Here is a 19,552-nt window from a genome sequence, read left to right on the forward strand (position 1 = left end):
GTGTGGAATAAGTGCACCACCAACGCCAGCAGATAATTGTGAGGCATTCTATCGGTTCAAAAGATCTCACACCGATAGAGGAGGAGAGTTTGCCTCAGCTATGTTCAATCTAGGTTGCACCGATAGAGGAGGAGAGGTTGCCTCAGATGTGTTCAATCTAGGATGCACCGATAGAGGAGGAGAGATTGCCTCAGATGAGTTTAACCTATCTTGGGAAGAAGATTGGGTTGAAGCTATGGAAAACGAGTTGGAGTCTATCACAAGAAACAAGATATGGGAGCTTGTAGATAGACCGACTGGTTCTGAGAAGAAAGGAGAAGAGGATCGAGTTTGTGTGTTACACAAGACGTTGCATGTGTTACGCCAGGCACCCAGAGCATGGAGTGTGAAACTTGATCAGGTTCTCAAGGAGATGAGATTTGAGAAGTGCACAAAAGAACCATCAGTGTACTACAAGACTGAAGGAGGAGACGTCTTGCTACATAGAGGTGTTCCATATGATCTAAGAGAAACATATTGAGAGCTTTAGTTTTGAGTAGTTTCTAAAGCTAATAAGAAAAGTTGTTCTTATAACTCTTTGTGTATCTAAGAGATCTGAATAAGTGATGAACCGTAGTAGAATGCATGTCCTGTAGTACACTGATGGTTCCTTTGTGCACTTCTCAAATCTCATCTCCTTGCGAACCTGATCAAGTTTCACACTCCATGCTCTGGGTGCCTGGCGTAACACATGCAACGTCTTGTGTAACACACAAACTCGATCCTCTTCTCCTTTCTTCTCGGAACCAGTCGGTCTATCTACAAGCTCCCATATCTTGTTTCTTGTGATAGACTCCAACTCGTTTTCCATAGCTTCAACCCAATCTTCTTCCCAAGATAGGTTAAACTCATCTGAGGCAATCTCTCCTCCTCTATCGGTGCATCCTAGATTGAACACATCTGAGGCAACCTCTCCTCCTCTATCGGTGCAACCTAGATTGAACATAGCTGAGGCAAACTCTCCTCCTCTATCGGTGTGAGATCTTTTGAACCGATAGAATGCCTCACAATTATCTGCTGGCGTTGGTGGTGCACTTATTCCACACAAATCTCCAAGCAATAATCCTAATGGCTTTGATGTACAAACCATGGCCTTAGTCGGGAATGAATCTCTGATTTGCTTCCCTGCGAAACATGTGTTACACACGCCTTCTTCGTGTGTGACACTCGGGAATGAGTGTCTCCTTTGCTTCTCTGCGAGACATGTGTTACACACGCCTTCTTCGTGTGTTACACTCTGCATTCCTACGACCATCTCCTTCCTTACCATGTTGTTCATCACTCCATAGCATATATGTCCTTGTCGAGCATGCCACCTCCATGTAGCATCTACGTCCCTGACATGTAAACTCTCTGAGTAGCTTATCTCCATAGGGGTCTTGTAGAGACGGTTTGGAGATCTTGTCACACGAACTAGCAACCTTCCATGCGAATCTGTGAGCGTTAAGTAGACATCTTTCATGTTAACCTCACATCCGTTCTCTGTTGCTTGCCCAAGACGCAATATATTGTGCTTCAGATCGGGTATGTAGTATATGTCCTTGAGTGCCTTTTTCTCTCCAGTCTTGCACACAAAAGTAACCACACCCTTTCCTACAATGTCAACATACGATCCATCACCAAACTTCACCTTCCCTTTGGTGTTGAGATTCAAACTCGAAAAGAACTCCTTATTCCCTGTCATGTGATTGCTCGCTCCATTATCCAAATACCAGACACTTGCATCGCCTTTGTTGATATCAAGATTCTTCGGAATCACCTTATCTTCGTTCAAAAACACCACCTCGTGTACATAGAGTGCATCGGCCTCTTCTGTCTCGTTTAGGTTGGTTTCTTGATCCTTCTCTGACTTCTCGGGACAGACAGTTGCGTAGTGACCAGGCTTGTCACATCTCCAACATATCAGCTTTGAGCGATTCTTTTCCGAGTTGTTATCTTCGGTGTGTGACGCACGGTTTTGGTTGTGTGACCTACCTCGACCTCTGCCTCTACCGTTCCTTCCTCTTCCTCTACCACGAGAATTATCATAGCCCCTCTGACTATGCTTTTCATTGTTCGAAAACATCAGCTTCCCTTGGTCTTCTTTCTGAGTTTCTTCTCCTACACGCTCCTCGTACGCCTTAAGCCTTCCAACTATGTCTTCAAACCCCGTCGAGTTGAGATCTAGGACTTGCTCAAGTGATGCTACGATCTGGATATACTTGTGTCTTGGAAGACCCTTCAAGAACTTTTTGACCATCTTGGATTCTTCTATGTTTTCCTCCAAAGAGGTTGCTTTGGATGATAGGCCCGATATCTTCCCCGCGAAGTCATCGACCGTATCTGAATCATCCATTTTCAACCTATTAAACTCTGTCATCAATGTCTGAAGTCTCGCCTCCCTTACACGATCAGCTCCTAGGTGTCGTGACTTGATGGCGTTCCAAATCTCTTTTGATGCGGTTTGTTCTCCCACCTGGAGAATCAAAGTCTCTGGAACAGATTGAAACAAAAGAGCTATCGCAACATCGTTCTTCTTTTGATCATCTGAACCGGGTTCGATTGTGTCCCACACTTCATGAACACGTAGTAGAACCTTCATCCTCATCGACCAAACTGTGTAGTTTGTCGATGACAATATCGGACATTGGATGGATGTAGATCCAAAGTCCTTCGTGCGTGGAGCCCTAGTCACGTCAGCCATCTTGCCGTCGCGATCTCTTGTTCACAAGCACCAGGATCTTTAAGCTACAACTTAAGCTTAGATCGAGTCTCCAACCTGAGGCTCTGATACCAATTCAAATCTCTTAGAAACCCAAAGAGTTATAAGAACAACTTTTCTTATTAGCTTTAGAAACTACTCAAAACTAAAGCTCTCAATATGTTTCTCTTAGATCATATGGAACACCTCTCCATTAGACCTATATTTATATGAAAGACAATTCCCTTTAACATGTGGGATATGGAAAACACAAACCTAACCTAAATAGAAACTTCCTTTTCCTATTTCTAGGTTTCCTTATTGTGTTTATCTTAACATATTAAACATCTAATAATATGTTAAGTTTCCACAAGCTTGGAATTATCCAACATTTGTCTGGTCACCAGATCGAGTTTGTGTGTTAATATGGTTGTGCATATTTGGCTCTGGCTATAACGATAAATCAAGCAGAAAAAGTGAAAAACAATATTTAGTTAATTTATCGATCTAACGTTTAACTAGGGACTTATAGACCCAGTAGGGATGGATCTATAAGTCCATTCGGGTTGAGCAAAACTAGGGATGGACATATCGGTTCGGTTGGGTTCGGTTTGATTTAGTTAATTTGGATTTTATAAAATTCAACTCAATTAAAACCAAAGTAGCTTTGGTTTGGATTCGGTTTGGATTTAGTTTGGTTCGGTTTGGTTTAGTCCGGTTTCGTTTAGATTTATTTGGTTTTCTTCAAAAGTCTATGAAACACAAAACAATTTAAAGTTCGATGACAAAACTCTTAACCACGTTAAAGGAAGAAATACATAATAAGCAAAGACCAGACTATTTGTAATCTAATTAGCATAACAAAGACTTGTAAGCATTCCAAAACCTATTAACTAAAAGACTATTTGCATCTACCTTTTTGTTTTTATTGATACTATAATAACTTTGTTACATAATTTAGAGAATGAAAATTGGATAAGATGAACGAAACAAGATGGCTACGATTTAGATGCTTATAGTTTTTAGGTTTTGTTTTCAGTACAATCTTTAGGTAGTAGGATTATTTGAATCATATTTGGATTTTTTTGAAAATATATGGAAATTAAGAAAAAATAGAAAACGAAACTTTAACTAAAATATACAATATGTTAACAAAAAAAATATATATATATATTGGATTATTGGTTTGGTTTTGTTTGGTTCGGTTTGAACCCAAACCAAGCCAAACCATTCGGATTGAGCAAAACATGAACCAATTGGATGTAAAAAGCACGATTTGGTTTGGATCGGTTTAACTTCGGTTGGTTTGGTTTAGATCGGTTCAGTTTGGGTTTTTTGCCCACCTCTACCCTTGTTAATCAAACTCGACATATACAAGCAAAGTTATTATTTGACTATCTTAAAAACTATTATTAATCCTGTATTGCCAAATCATCCATCAAATATATATATTTCCACCGTCCCCCTCCCAAGGAATATGCGACATTTCCAACGTTATATATATGCTACGAAAAATTATTCGGAAAACCTGAAAGAGCTAAGAGCAAAAAGGCTTGAGAAGAACAAGACGCACGTTTTGTCTCAAGAAGAACGAGTCTTCTTCTCCCGTTTATTGGGAACAATAATGGCTCACCATAATGAAGACGAAGGGTCTGTTGGGACTTCCATGCATGGAGTCACGGCGAGGGAACAAGTTTTCTCCTTCTCGGTCCAAGGAGAAGATGATGGCCCGTCATCCCATACCGTCCGTTTTGATGATCCAACAGCTAAGTTTGCCCTGCCGGTTGACTCAGAACACCGAGCAACAGCGTTCAAACCATTTTCATTTGCGAAGCCACACATGAGAGCTTTCCACTTAGGATGGATATCTTTCTTCACTTGCTTTATATCCACATTTGCCGCCGCACCTCTGGTTCCTATCATCAGAGATAACCTCGATTTGACCAAAAGTGATATTGGAAACGCAGGAGTCGCTTCCGTTTCCGGTGCCATTTTCTCAAGGCTCGCTATGGGAGCTGTTTGTGACTTGCTCGGGGCTAGGTAATTATAATGTTCTTATACTGTTATTTAGAATTGGTTTAATGATGAAACCATCATGAGTGTAGACTTATCTCTTCTTTTTTATTTTGGTCAAAGAGTGTAGACTCATCCAACGTACATGTTGTTGGAACACATGCATTAGATATAGGATTCATCAATATGAACCATTCATCTTGTTAAGCAAAAAAAAAATATCATTCATCTCATGATGGGAAGATATAGTTCTCGTGATTTTCTTAGTTTTTGAGAGAGAAAACTTACAACAGTTACTATATACTTTCTGGAGATGTTATATCCGTATAATCGTATTCGTATCGTTCGTTATACTTGTTTTATGTTGTTAGGAGATAGTGAATGGATATCCCCGTAGAAACATCCATCGACTCTCATTCAAAGTTATATTAATTAGGAAAATTAAGCTTTTACAAATCAAACCCTATATAGCACTAATAGTCTATTTTTCTGCATAAACTTTATGATCACATATACACATCATTTTCCAGTTTCCACAGTTAACTTAATTCCTCTCTAAAATAATAATAATAAATATTGATAAATGTCCACCTTAATTATATAACTAATGAAACAGGTACGGAACGGCGTTTCTGCTAATGCTATCCGCCCCAACAGTGTTTAGCATGTCCTTTGTATCTGATGCTGGTGGCTACTTATCCGTCCGGTTCATGATTGGTTTTTGTCTAGCCACGTTTGTGTCTTGTCAGTACTGGACCAGCGTGATGTTCAACGGTAAGATCATTGGACTCGTCAATGGATGTGCTGGTGGCTGGGGAGACATGGGAGGAGGCGTAACTCAGCTACTCATGCCGATGGTTTTCCACGTCATCAAACTCGCTGGAGCCACTCCCTTCACGGCCTGGAGGATTGCGTTCTTCATTCCCGGATTTCTTCAGGTCATCATGGGTATTCTTGTGCTCACTCTTGGACAAGATCTTCCTGATGGAAACCTAAGTACTCTACAGAAGAGAGGAGAGGTTTCCAAAGACAAATTCACCAAGGTATTTAATTAAGTAAATAAATTATATCAATATATTCAAAATTAAGCAGACAGGTTACAATTTTTGAGGGGGATGATACTGACGAGATAGACTATTATTTGTTTGGTTAATGTATTCTTGTACTGAGAGTATTTTTGTTCCACTTCGAACCAAACGTTTTGAATAGTGAACAAAAGGCATATTCCGCTCTGGCTGCTTCTTCCGTTCAAATTTTATATGCTCGATATACACAGGCCTACACCGAATGCATATAAGAATTCCGGTTTCCTTTACACATTTTTTATGTTCTTTTAGGTGTTTTGGTATGCTGTTTTGAACTATAGAACATACGTTTTGTTCCTTCTCTATGGATTTTCCATGGGAATCGAAATGACCATCAACAATGTTATCTCCGAGTATTTCTTCGACAGGTTTGCATTCAGTTCCAGTAACAAAAATATTCACTTTCTTCCAGATTTACGTTTCTTTCATCACAAATAACCTGATGTGTTCGGGTGTTTTGCGTATCAGGTTTCAGCTTGAACTACACACTGCTGGTATGATAGCAGCCAGCTTTGGTATGGCTAACTTCTTCGCTCGTCCGCTTGGTGGATACGCATCTGACATTTCTGCTAGGTTTTTCGGTATGAGAGGGCGGTTATGGACCCTTTGGATCTTACAAACTTCTGGTGGTATTTTCTGTGTTTGGCTCGGCCGTGCTACTTCACTTCCTATAGCTATTTTATCCATGATGCTCTTCTCCGTGGGCGTGCAAGCAGCTTGTGGGGCCATCTTCGGCATCGTTCCTTTTGTCTCCCGCCGCTCTCTAGGGCTAATATCTGGATTGACCGGCGCAGGAGGAAATTTTGGGTCGGGGCTAACTCAATTGATCTTTTTCTCTTCATCCAAATTCCATACTGCCGATGGTTTATCGCTGATGGGAATCATGGGGATGATTTTTACACTTTTAGTTGCGTTTATACATTTTCCGCAATGGGGAAGTATGTTTTTTGGACCAACAAGTGACGAGAAAAAATCAAAGGAAGAGCACTATTATGCGGCAGAGTGGACTGAGGAAGAGAAACGGCAAGGATTGCATGAAGGTAGCCTTAAATTTGCAGAAAATAGTCGATCTGAAAGAGGCAGAAAGGCGGCTTCAGACGGATCCTCCCCCTCCACGCCGCCTGAAAATGGAAATCCGGCTCATGTTTAATCACATGGAATTGCATTTTCTTCTCCACATGCACACACACATTACACAAATATGGTGAGGCATAATTACCATTTATTATTGTTCATTTTGATATGGGCTATGCTTTGGTGTTTCACAGTGTTATATATATATATATATATATATATATATATATATATATATATATATAAGGAGCACAAGTCTAGTTAATATGATTACTTGAAGTTTCATATACTATGCAATTCAAAATTAATTTGCGTGGCTGGTTTCTTGTTTGATATAAAGTTTGTATTTTGCACCACTAATACCTTTGTGTTTTCGTTTGTATCCATGCATTACTTATTGATCAATTAACATATTTAATGCTTAATGTTATTTAACGAACGTCCATAATTACTTAGTCCAACCTCAAAATCAAAATGAGAATACGGTTTTACTGGTTTACTCAAATCTGTGTAGATCAAAAATGACAAAAAAAAAATTGTGCGTAGCTTGAGTTTTTATGGCAAGTTAGCAACAATACAAACAAAAATTTACAAATTTTCTAGTCAGTATTTGTATTATTCCGGATTTCTAGAAAATAAGAGTGTATAACAGAAGTTAAAAGATTCATTTAGCTATTCACATCCTCTAAGGTCCTTTTAATGTTCTTAATCCTAAGAGGATTCAATGGCTAAACGTATTTAAGCTGCAATTTGTATTGAAAAATGACTGTATTAGTGAATGAAGAAATTAAAGATCGTTTGGTGCTTTACAGGATGAATCAGGGAAATCTGCCAAACTTTATAAAATAGCAAACCAGCCGTCGATCAACATGCCAAGATCATGCATAGAGTCAACGGATGGTACCGGCCGAAACTTTGCATTATTCATTCTGAGTTTGGCTTGAGAAAATACAAAATGAAAGCGAAAAAATTAAAGAAAGAACCAGCGTCAGGTTTTACTTAGAAAGATATAATAGTGTTCCAGAAAAAAAAAGTTAGGAAGATATCAATTGTACAACTTGGCTTTGAAAAGTGGGGATGACGATGATCTGTACGGTGTATAAAATAAATAAAGTATGGATCGGTAGATAAAACTATATAAGACCAAGTGGTTATCTTTTTATTGTAACTAATAATTTGATATGTACTTTGTCCCGCGTATCTTACGCGTTTGGAAAGTCTTCAAACGTGGTTTGATTGCTCCGCTTATCGCGTTGTCCCCACGACTCCATAAACTCCATCTTAATCAAAGTCTTGTGATTATAATAATACTAACGTTCATTGTCACCGTTTCAAAACAAATAAAATTGTGGGTGTTTTTTATTATGTAATTTGGAATCTTGATTTTGTTGTTATTGTGGTGTTTGCAAAAATGGAATAAATCTATTAAGTAAAATATGGAATTGAAAATTTTACTGTTTGGCATGCATGTAAATACAATATTTTCAAAAAATTAATCAACTATGGTTATTGACTAAATTTTCAACACTTGAACTAATATTACGAAATACTATAAATCAAAACTCTATAATTAATACAATCAATATACATCGACTGAATTGCCATACAGTTTTTAAACATATTATCACTTTAAATAAATTTTCCAAAACAAAATACAGAAAATACTCCACCAAAAACGTAATATAATATGAGATAATCTTTAAAAATATTAAGTTATCAATTTGTAAGAGAATTGCAAGGGATATATCGTAATTTCCTCGCAAATTTGCAAAGGAACCAAATACCACGCAAATTTGCGACAGAATTACAAAGAGTTCCTTGCACTTCCCTTGCAAATCCGTATACCTTAAACCCAAAACCATATACCCCCAATCATAAAGTTTGGGGGTTACGTCTTGTGGAAATCTACCTTCATGTAATTAACCTATAACAATATGACACAAAAAGTTAAGTAGAACCCAATCATCGAATCGTTGTTGTTATGTATTTTGTTTAACCCTAGATTGGTTAAAATGTGATTTCCTTATTTACGCACGAATCCTACTAATATACGCTGATGCAATGGAAGTCACTTAAAGATAAGATTTATAGAGATATTTTGAGAATGGGACACGTCTCTTTGGTAAAAATATCGATCAAGAGTACGTAAATGTTATAACAACAGAATAAATATATTATAAGATGCCTATTCCAGTTGAGTCATAAGTAAAAAGTATGTTAGCGACTTTATCGCATATTTTTTTAGAAATTTGTTTATTCGAATAGAATGTACTTTGTGTATACTGTAAAATCAAGATACTGGGTCACGAAAAATATCATTAAGCACAATGATGAAGTTATATATACAGAACATTGTCTAACGAAGTTCCAACCATTTGTCTGAAATATAAGTTCTCTTTAAATATGACAAATTATAATATAATATCTTGCGGTAACTAGAAATTTTACACATAATAATATGCAATGTGACAACCGTTTGTCCTAGATATGGAGCAGTGGAAATCATGCAATCTTTGAGAATCCATCAATTCTACAAACATGTACATCGGCAACAATCCACCTTTTCCATTCGTATTTCTAATTTCAAATGTTTATGCTTGTATGGATTATTAATTCTGGTGGAAAAGTGAAATTTATGTTTCAAATATGAATAGATATGCATACGCATGAATAATATGGTACATTTGAAAATTACGGAAATGAAAAGCTTTTTAGAGAATTAATAGGGATCTTTATAAACAGTTGTTGGGGTCAAAATCGGTCACGACGGAATCAATGTCTGAAAGTCTGTGAAAATCAGCATGAACGTTTTTACGAAAAGTAATCTTCGTAAAGAAATCTTTACGAAGTTCGTAAAGAAATCTTTACGAAGAGCATCGCGATAAAATCTTGTTCAAATCACGATTGAATCGAATACCGGCTGTCCCAAGGCAACGGACACATATCTAAACCAGCCACGGATGAGCTTGAGTATGGCGATCGGACCACGGACAAGCCAAGAAAGATCGCTACGGAACGACCAAGCATGCACACTGCACGATCGCTACGTAACGACCGAGCACGCGTACTGCTCGGTCGCTACGTAGCGACCGAGCACGTGCACGTTTTGATCGTTACGAAGCGATCGAGCTTTCCCGAAATGTCGATACGACACGAATCCATGCATTCTCGTTTATTCTTTAATGCTATCTTCCGAAGACCGTAGCAAACCCATTTCATGTTTCTCATCATTTGAAGTCATCAGTCGAACTTTACGATAAAAACCGTGGAAAGTTCGTTTTTATCGAAAGAAGACGTAATAAACGTTTCGAGTCAAAAGACGGCCCAAAGAGACCTACGACGTGACTCGAAGCCCACTTACGATTTCTTAACCAAAAGTCTGTAAACTGTATGATGGTTTATGCTTGGTTCGCAAGGAAAGATAAATGTCAAGTTTCCGCGGATAAATACGAAGTTTTGGAAGATAATTACAAAGATTGGGAAAATGAAATATCTCCATTTTTAAGCTATGACGGCTTATATAAGGAGTCCTAGGCGAGAGACACCAAGGGGAAACTTTTTTCGGAGAAAAACTTAGCACTTAGCGCAATTTGGCAACTTTCCGTTTTTGTTATTTCGAGCTGCGACTCAAAGTTTAGCCGTCTTAGGGTTGTTAGAACTAGGAATCTCGCCGACAGCTCTTGAACCTAGGATTATACCTTGTTGTAAACGCTCATACGCAAATTCGGAATAAGACTTCTCTTTGCTCTCTTTTTACGATTTTTTATATTTTATCGTTGTTATCTCGTGTTCTGATTACTTGGCACGTGGTATTAGCAAATATCCGGGACCTCTGGAAAAATAAGGTTCTCTTACTTTCCTAATTTAAATGGAAATCGACGGTGTGAATTTCGGTTTCCACAGTTTGGCGCTAGAGAGAGAGGGGTACAGATCAATCTAACTCTCAGCCACAAAACGCTTGATCAAAACAATGTCTGGAAATACGAAAAACAAAATCACAGTTCGCAATAACGCTGGTAAGACAACCCCAGCCGTCACTGCGCCTATGGACAACGCCTACGCAAACGCCACAGTTCTTGAGAAAATCGAAAACTTTGCTGCGACTTTTCGCCACAGGAAGTGCAATGAAACAAGCTCGCGATTTCTATTTCTAAACATAAAGGGAAACGATAAATCTTATCAAACCCCGTAAGTTTGGCTCATTACCAAACAAAAGAAATCTCAATGCGTAAGGATTTTACCAAAACACGTTTTCCGAAAACATTTCGGAAGGGTAAAAGTGGTTCTCCCAAAAAACGCAGAAAACCCCTAGGTTAATCGAGGATAAAAGAAGCACAACAAATCAATTACATAGCTCGGTCGCTACGTAGCGACCGAGCACGCACACAGCTCGGTCGCTACATAGCGACCGAGCTCAAGCCAAGCTCGATTGCTACGTAGTGACTGAGCACGCACACGGCTCGGTCGCTACGTAGTGACCGAGCACGCACACATCTCGCTCGCTACGTAGCGACCAAGCACACACACGACTCGGTCGCTACGTAGCGACCGAACTCAAGCGAACTCTCCACTCGCTACGTAGCTACCTGTAAGGCCTCAGAAAGGTCCTCCTTTGCGTTCACTTTTGAATCCTCATCGAAACACTTTTTGTTTCTTCTCAATCGGAGTTTCCGTTGAGATTTTACGACGAAAACAAGTAGGACTCTTCTTGATTTTTTTCTACTCGCTACGTAGCGACCTGTCAAGCTTCCACTCGCTACATAGCGACCGGTCAGGCCTCAGAAAGGTCCTCCTTTGCGTTCTCTTTTGAATCCTCATCGAAACACTTTTCGTTTCGTCTCAATCGGAGTATCCGTTGAGAATTTACAACGAAAACAAGTAGAACTCTTCTTGGCTTACTTCTACTCGCTACGTACGACCTGTCAGACCTCCAGCTCGCTTCATAGCGACCTTTCAGGCCTCAAAAAGCTCCTCCTTTGTGTTCTCTTTTGAGTCGTCATCGAAACGCTTTTCGTTTCGTCTCAATCGGATTTTTCGTTGAGATTTTAAGAAAACAAGTAGGACTCTTCTTGATTTTCTTCTACTCGCTACATAGCGACCTGTCAGGCCTCAGAAAAGTCCTCCTTTGCGTTCTCTTATGAATCCTCATTGAAACGATTTTCGTTTCGTCTCAATCGGAGTTTCCGTTGAGAATTTACGACGAAAACAAGTAAGACCATTCTTGGCTTACTTCTACTCGCTACATAGCGACCTTTCAGACCTTAAGCTCGCTACATAGCGACCTGTCAGGCCTACAAAATCTCCTCCTTTGTGTTTTCTTTTGAATCCTGATCGAAACACTTTTCGTTTCGTCTCAATCAGAGATTTTATGACGAAAACAAGTTAGACTCGTCTAAACTCCTTGGCTTGCTCGCCCTTACCTCCATCTTTGTGTTCTCCTTCGAATCTCGATTGAAAAATCTCTTGTGTCGTCTCGATTGGAATTACCATTGAAACTTTACGATAAAAAAACCCGCAAAGACTTGTTTTCTCGCATGGATTCAAATTAATCGTATAAAACGGCAACGGTTAACTTAGCACCTTAACCGTCTCAACTATACAATTACGTTCAACCTTTTTATAAAAATTGACGTTGTATCTAAGGACAAGATAAAAGTTAAGTTCGGAGATAAACACCAATATCGAAAATGGCGAACATACACGAGAAGAGGAAGGGGAAATAAGCAAGAAAAACTGATAAGAGACAAAAATGCATCTTCAAGAGAATTAAGGTATTTCCGACTTGAAATTTTTGAAATCAGACTTGAAATATTCGTAGGAAATTACTAAGAAATAAAAACGCATTTGAGACTGCCATAGAACTTTAGGAAACGTAAAACCTAGATGGATAGTCTAGCGAACTAAGTCTTAGGCGATTTTTCCTGTCTCAATATATCGATCCTTAACTGTTCAGCCAAATCTTGGAAACCGATCTAAACTCTCCGCAAATCGAGAAACGATCGCCACGCATACCAAGCTCGCCTCCTAAAGAGAGAAAAAACTAGAGACATGAACGTCGTCTTAAAACCGATTCGTTTCTAGTAATTTTCTCGGAACCAACATATTCCAAGTCGTCAACGTGGAAACAACCAAATCACAGTACAAGCGTCGTCTTTAAATCATCTCGGATTATCGATCATTCCAAACCTCAGAAGAAGAAACGTACACAACCCTTCAAAGTATTGGTTCAACCGTTTTCTTTCGTAAAAAAAAGGGGAGTAGGTACGTATACTATACTCGTATACTCCCAAACTTGAAAAACTTCAAGAAAACAATTTCGTCTAAGCAAATCGTCCCAAATAAGCAAACGTCAATCTAAAATTCGTCTAAACGCTAGTAACATATCCAGACGATCATGAACATAATCTCAAAGATTATACATCATTTTTTGTCGCAATCATGCGTACATAAAACATGTATCAGTATCAAACTGAAACTCGACTATTAGCCAAAGTATTTAAGCCCTTTCCGGCTTTAGAAAGCCAGTTTTGTTTAAAATTTTCTACGAGAAATCTTCTATCACCAAAGCAATTCTTTCAGTTTCCGTCGTACCAAGTGAGTCACGGAAAAACATCGAATACATTTGCAACGAAGAAAACACGAGAATATATGTAGCATCGTGCACATTAAAAGGAACACTTTTCTCCCGATGGTTAGCTAGATCCACCTCTGGTTGACCAATTCGTTCCAGTAACGAATGTGTCATGAGAATCCTCTCAAAAAACCTATGAAAAACGTTCTGTGACTAGATCGTACTGAAATAAACTTTGGTAACACTCCATGAGTAACTCCAAGCAAATTTCACCTAAGATCGAAATCACAGCAGAAACGTTTCTCATAAAACCCGCAAAAACAACGCTACTTTGACATATGTATACATATCACCGATTTACAACCTTCGTAAAACCGGTCCCCATTACTTACGTGAAAAATCCTTCGTACAATCAGACCAAGTCTTACGAAGAAACTTTCTAAGGTTAACATAACAAGCTTTATGAAGAAGTATGTTTTGTATAGCAAACACAAACCTGTAATATCTGATTTTTGATGATCAATCTAAACTTTATCTCTTCGCATTACGATCTAATAGATCTCATTTTTTAGCCCTGCGGCTCGCTGGCTTCTGCCTTTCTTTTCCCTCGGTCACATCAGAGAAGGCATTCATTCTGCCGCTGACTCCACACTGGTTATGTAGTAAACCTCTTGGGCTTTGTCTTCCTCCAAAAAAATGACTTGATTTTCATAAGACTATAGGTCACATTAAACGTAATATTCGTCGTATAACTGAAACCTAGAGCGGAGAATCTTTTTCTACGACTATCGGCCATATTAGCACGGATAACCCCGGCAAACTTGGCCTATCAATCTCGACAAGCGCTCATTGGCCCTCGGTCAATTACGCCTTCCACTAAAGGTCCAAACAAATATTTGCCATCCCCTTTAAGGACCATCGTAAGCTAACATGACCTTAAATGTTAAAGTATCATGGTCTAATCATTGACCTACAACATCATTGGCTATCTGAGTAAACACATCCTTCACGCCAAGCCAAACTATTTGAGAAACCATCGCTCCATCACTTAACGGTTAAACGACAATCTACGATTTGTCTAAAAACGTCGTGTGACTATTAAGAGAATAATTATCGTATAGCCCACGGTCGGAAATCATATGATAAATTCTTCGTAACGAAACTCAGTCCTAACAACCAAACAGTTAACGGAAAATCTGAACTTTTCGAAAATTGACCAAGTTCGATACGCTCCACAATTCACTTTAAGCCTGCAACGTTTTATCCCTAATACGCGGTATGTAAGGAAATATTTGTAACAAAGCTTCTAGAGCTATACGAAACATCCTCAAAAATGCACGAAATAGATCTCGAAAGGCCAACACTTCACAAAGCACTATGAAGGAAAACGCTTCTTCCCATGGACAAATTTACGCGACACCTCAGTCCTAATTCCTCGATCGCAAATCAAATTATTAGCATCCAAATAGGAACAACAATTTTGCCTGCGAACATCCGTAGTCAAACCAGAATGTTTCTCAAACGCAGGGCTAAGACTAAACCCTTGCAACATCGCGAAACATCTTCAAGCCAGCGAACATTTCAAGCACGAAACGCGGCATACGAAAGAATAACAAATATTCAGCATAGCGAGACGTCGCAGACGCCTGAAGATTCATTTTTCAACGAAATTTCCTTCCTCGATAAAGGCACCTTCTTGGTAGACCAGACAGTCATACGCACTAACATCTTCTCCAAACATATCCTTCGCGAAGACTCGAAATAGTAATTTTTACCATTAAGTTTGTTGCTGATCACAACACTCTTAACGTCCTAAGCAGACTTAGCCATCTTGTAGAGATGACTCTCGTACATCCGACACAAGGATAACAGCGCTATAAAAGAAACCCAAAAGTTTTGGTCAGCACTTTCAGGAGGCTTAAAAATTGTCCTTGGAGAGATGCTCGGTTCCAACCATACAAGTCGTATAAGCCAAGAACCTATCGCGGATTTCAAATCGGTATGGAATCAGGATGAAACTGAAACGGGATACATAAGTCGAATTAGTCATCGCACCCTCTAAAACCAGGAGTAAACCTAGGTCTTGCCCTAAACTCAGCACACTGGTCTCTAACATCTCTAGGCATAGTATCAAACACCCTGATACGAGATCCCAAAATTTGTCTCTTTGCCAATATTCGAGCGTCTTCAGAAATCCCGCAAGTTTACACACTGCAGAAAACTCTCGAAACAGATCACATATATAGCAGTTCACACAAAGTTAGATTACGAGATGACAACTCCTAGTCTTCCATCTACACCCATATAAAATGCCATCGGCAGCAATACGCCTGATAACCTCTACATATAAACTAGACCATAAAGGTCTGGCTGGAAAACTAGTCATAAGAACCTTAACTCTAAAACGAACTACGAAAGGCTTGATCCCTTCAACAAGGGTACGTAGGCAGCCGTCATATGGTGCAGCCCCAATCTTATCGCGTTCTACTTTTAGAAGAGCGAGAAGACCACTTACCACGGACCTTCTAAACAATTAATTCTGCCTAACTCGCCTAACTTGCCTAGCCACTCGCTAGAACCTCACGCTAGAAGCTCATGGTTCTAACGAGCTGGGGGGGGGGGGGCTAACTGTTAGGGTCAAAATCGGTCACGACGGAATCAATGTCTGAAAGTCCGTGAAAATCAACATGAACATTTTTACGAAAATTAATCTTCGTAAAGAAATCTTTACGAAGAGCCTCGCGATAAAATCTTGTTCAAATCACGATAATCGAATACCGGCTGTCCCAAGGCAACAGACACGTATCTAAACCAGCCACACACGAGCTTGAGTATGGCGATCGGACCACGGACAAGCCAAGCAAGATCGCTACTCAGCGACCAAGCATGCACACTGCTCGGTCGCTACGTAGCGACCGAGCACGTGCACGTTTTGATCGTTACGAAGCGATCAAGTTTTCCCGAAACGTCGATACGACAAGAATCCATGCATTCTCGTCTACTCTTTAATGCTATCTCCCGAATACCGTAGCAAACTCATTTCATGTTTCTCATCATTTGAAGCCATCAATCGAACTTTACGATAAAAACCGCTGAAAGTTTGTTTTAATCTAAAGAAGCCGTAATTAAAGTTTCGAGTCAAAAGACGGCCCAAAGAGACCTAAGACGTGACTCGAAGCTCACTTATGATTTCTTAACCAAAAGCCCGTAAACTGTAGGACGGTTTATGCTTTGTTCGAAAGGAAAGATAAATGTCAAGTTTCCGCGGATAAATACGAAGTTTTGGAAGATAATTACGAAGATCGGGAAAATGGAATATCTCCATTTTTAAGCTATGACGGCTTAAGGGCAGAAGGGGAAAAGCGTAAACCGACCTAGGAGCGAGTATATAAGGAGTCCTAGGCGAGAGGCACCAAGGGGGAACTTTTTACAGAGAAAAACTTAGCACTTAGAGCAATTAGGCAACTTTCCGTTTTTGTTATTTCGAGCTCCGACTCAATTAGGTTTAGCCGTCTTAGGGTTGTTAGAACTAAGAATCTCGCCGACAACTCTCGAGCCCAGGCTTATACCTTGTTGTAAACGCTCATACGCAAATTCGGAATAAGACTTCTCTTTGCTCTCGTTTTACGATTTCTTATATTTTATCGTTGTTATCTCGTGGTCTGATTGCTTGGCGTGTGGTATTAGCAGATATCCGAGACCTCTGGGAAACTAGGGTTCTCCTACTTTCCTAATTTAAACGGAAATCGACGGTGTGAGTTTTGGTTCTCACAACAGTGAGACATGCAGAGAGTGAGTGGCAAGCTTGGTATGAAGCGAGTTTAAAACATAGAGGAAAAGCATAAATGCTACATGATCCACCGCCTACACAAGCTTTAAAGTGTCAGTCAATATGTATGATATTATGTGTATACACACCAATTAACCTAATTAATGTAGACACTACCGCAATCACATGGTATATCAATGTAGTATTTTAGGATCAAACCCACAAAGACCAACGGTCACACCACAGTTCTTTTAGAGTAAAATAAACAAAAGCAGTTTGATTTGTTGTTTTATGTAACAAAAGAAATAAATACCAGGATGAAAATGATGTGTAAGAAATTAAACGAAGGCGCTAGGTTAAGGGCATATCACAAAAATTCAGAGATTATGAGCCAAACAATTATTCAAGGAAAGAGTAACAAGCAAATCTCGAACTTAAACATTAATTACAACTGATCCACTAATGTGGCAACAATGACTTTGTCAAACAATCCTAATGTCTAAATTGTCGTTTGAATCGGAGGTTGGAGACAAGCATTAAGAGTTGGTTTGATATGTTTATGATTTTACTCAACATCAACTTTTGTTGGCTGAGGAAAAATTCACCTATGTTCTTTCTAGCAACCTATTAAACTTTTGATGAATAGATTTAACCTACAATTATAGATTAAGTTTTCAAGTAATAATAGGCGAAGACAATCTAAGATAAATCTCTATATGTTTAGTTCAATGATTCATGAATCCCTAACACCCGAAAGCTAATAATCGACTACTCAACCATGTTCAAAAAGAATACATAGATATGAAATGAAGTTAACGTGATGGTCAATTGAAAAATAATCAAAATAGGGTTCATTCTTCTCAATTGTGTAGATATCTTTTTCCATTCAATCTTATAAATAGCTAGTCTCTCTCTACGAATATGTGTAAAACTAATCGAGTCTGATAAAAATAATAGGAAATGATATATTGCACATCTGTGACGCCACTAGAAGGAAAAATAGGGATCCATAGATAACATCCATAAATATTTGGAAACTTCTTTAAAAACATGGATCCCAAGAGCGGCCGCTCCTTTCGTAAATTTGGGTACTCCAAAGGAAAATCTTCAAAATACTCTTTTTCATGTTTCACTCCAAGTGATCCACATTCCATCTAAGCCAACTCCATACATGTAAAAAGACTAAAAAAATTCGATAAAGACTCAAAAACAATTTAGAAAACATTGTTAGAATGTGTCAAAACAAGACACATTAATTTTCCTAGACTTAGATTCTTGCTTGTCCTCAAACAAAGTCAGAACCTAAAGAATGAAAGAAAATTTAGAAAACGCTAGAACTCTAAAATTCTCAACAACCATACTTCAATTGCAAATCACAGACCTATACAAACAATAAAACCACAACAACACACTCTTACCAAAACCATACTAACTTCTTTTCAAACATGTTCCATACTATCCCAAACCTGCAAAAGTCACATTCCAGAGAAAAACTCACTACATTCAATTATAATAGTGTGAGCTTCTCATTACAGACGTCATTCAAGGTAGACAACGCTCGGAACAGAACATGCCAATTTGATGGTAGATCTAGAGGTGTTTACGGGTTAGCATTTTGATGTAAATGATGCAAGATATAACACAAAATTGCAAGAGAGGATAGATCCATTGATGCCAACAGATTCTACTCGTTCTCCTTCCTCTTTTTCTATTTTGTTTAATAAAATATGATGAAATAAGTAATGCTCATAATTGTTGTTCTCTTGGTGATTCTAATTTCATCATTTTATGTTTCTCCACTCATATTTCAGGTTGACCATTTGGAGCAGTCACTATGTTGTGGACTACTTGCTCCCTTTTTAAACCGTTTATTGCAGTAAGAACAAGTGAGAGATTGTGTCGATCCTTTTCTCCCCGACCCTTTTGCACATATATATCTACACATATGAAATGCCTAAAGGTGGAACAAAGATAAGGGTTCAAGGTGGGTACTAACTAAATATCAGTTAACATTCAGGATCAACAAGATGGATACTTAAAGACAGCATAAAAAAACTTCAAAACCAACTTATTCATACTCTTTCTCAGCAGGTGTTCATTGATGAGGCAGCAGCAAAAACAACTTGGATATTCTACTCATCTGCAGAAAAATCATTCTTCAAACAAAATTCCAGAGTTAGGTAGTTAGGTGAGAGTGATTATAATACATGTATTTTCACAAATATGTCAAACCGAATCTGCTAAGAAATATTATCCGTGTTTGCACAATGATGCTGATCAGATGATTTGGGGCCGATAATTCTAAAGGATATGAAGATTCA

General features: G+C 38.8%; 1 protein-coding gene across 1 annotated transcript; it reads left to right on the forward strand.

Moving 5' to 3' along the window:
• Positions 1–3,009: 3,009 nt before the first annotated feature.
• Positions 3,010–7,075, forward strand: LOC106427784 (high affinity nitrate transporter 2.6-like). Its single transcript, XM_013868511.3, has 4 exons — positions 3,010–4,759; positions 5,349–5,775; positions 6,070–6,185; positions 6,286–7,075. Exons 1-4 carry the CDS (start codon positions 4,197–4,199, stop codon positions 6,965–6,967), a joined length of 1,788 nt encoding a protein of 595 aa, XP_013723965.2. The 5' UTR covers positions 3,010–4,196; the 3' UTR covers positions 6,968–7,075.
• The last annotated feature ends 12,477 nt before the right edge of the window (positions 7,076–19,552 follow it).

Source organism: Brassica napus, chromosome A1, assembly GCF_020379485.1.
Source record: "Brassica napus cultivar Da-Ae chromosome A1, Da-Ae, whole genome shotgun sequence".
NCBI lineage: Eukaryota > Viridiplantae > Streptophyta > Magnoliopsida > Brassicales > Brassicaceae > Brassica > Brassica napus.

Excerpts from the sequence above, each read along its gene's own strand:
- LOC106427784 (XM_013868511.3), top strand. The coding sequence starts at position 4,197 with ATGCGACATTTCCAACGTTATATATATGCTACGAAAAATTATTCGGAA. Across the intron at positions 5,776-6,069 it reads CCAAAGACAAATTCACCAAG|GTGTTTTGGTATGCTGTTTT; the intron begins GTATTTAATTAA and ends ATGTTCTTTTAG. Across the intron at positions 6,186-6,285 it reads TCCGAGTATTTCTTCGACAG|GTTTCAGCTTGAACTACACA; the intron begins GTTTGCATTCAG and ends TTTGCGTATCAG.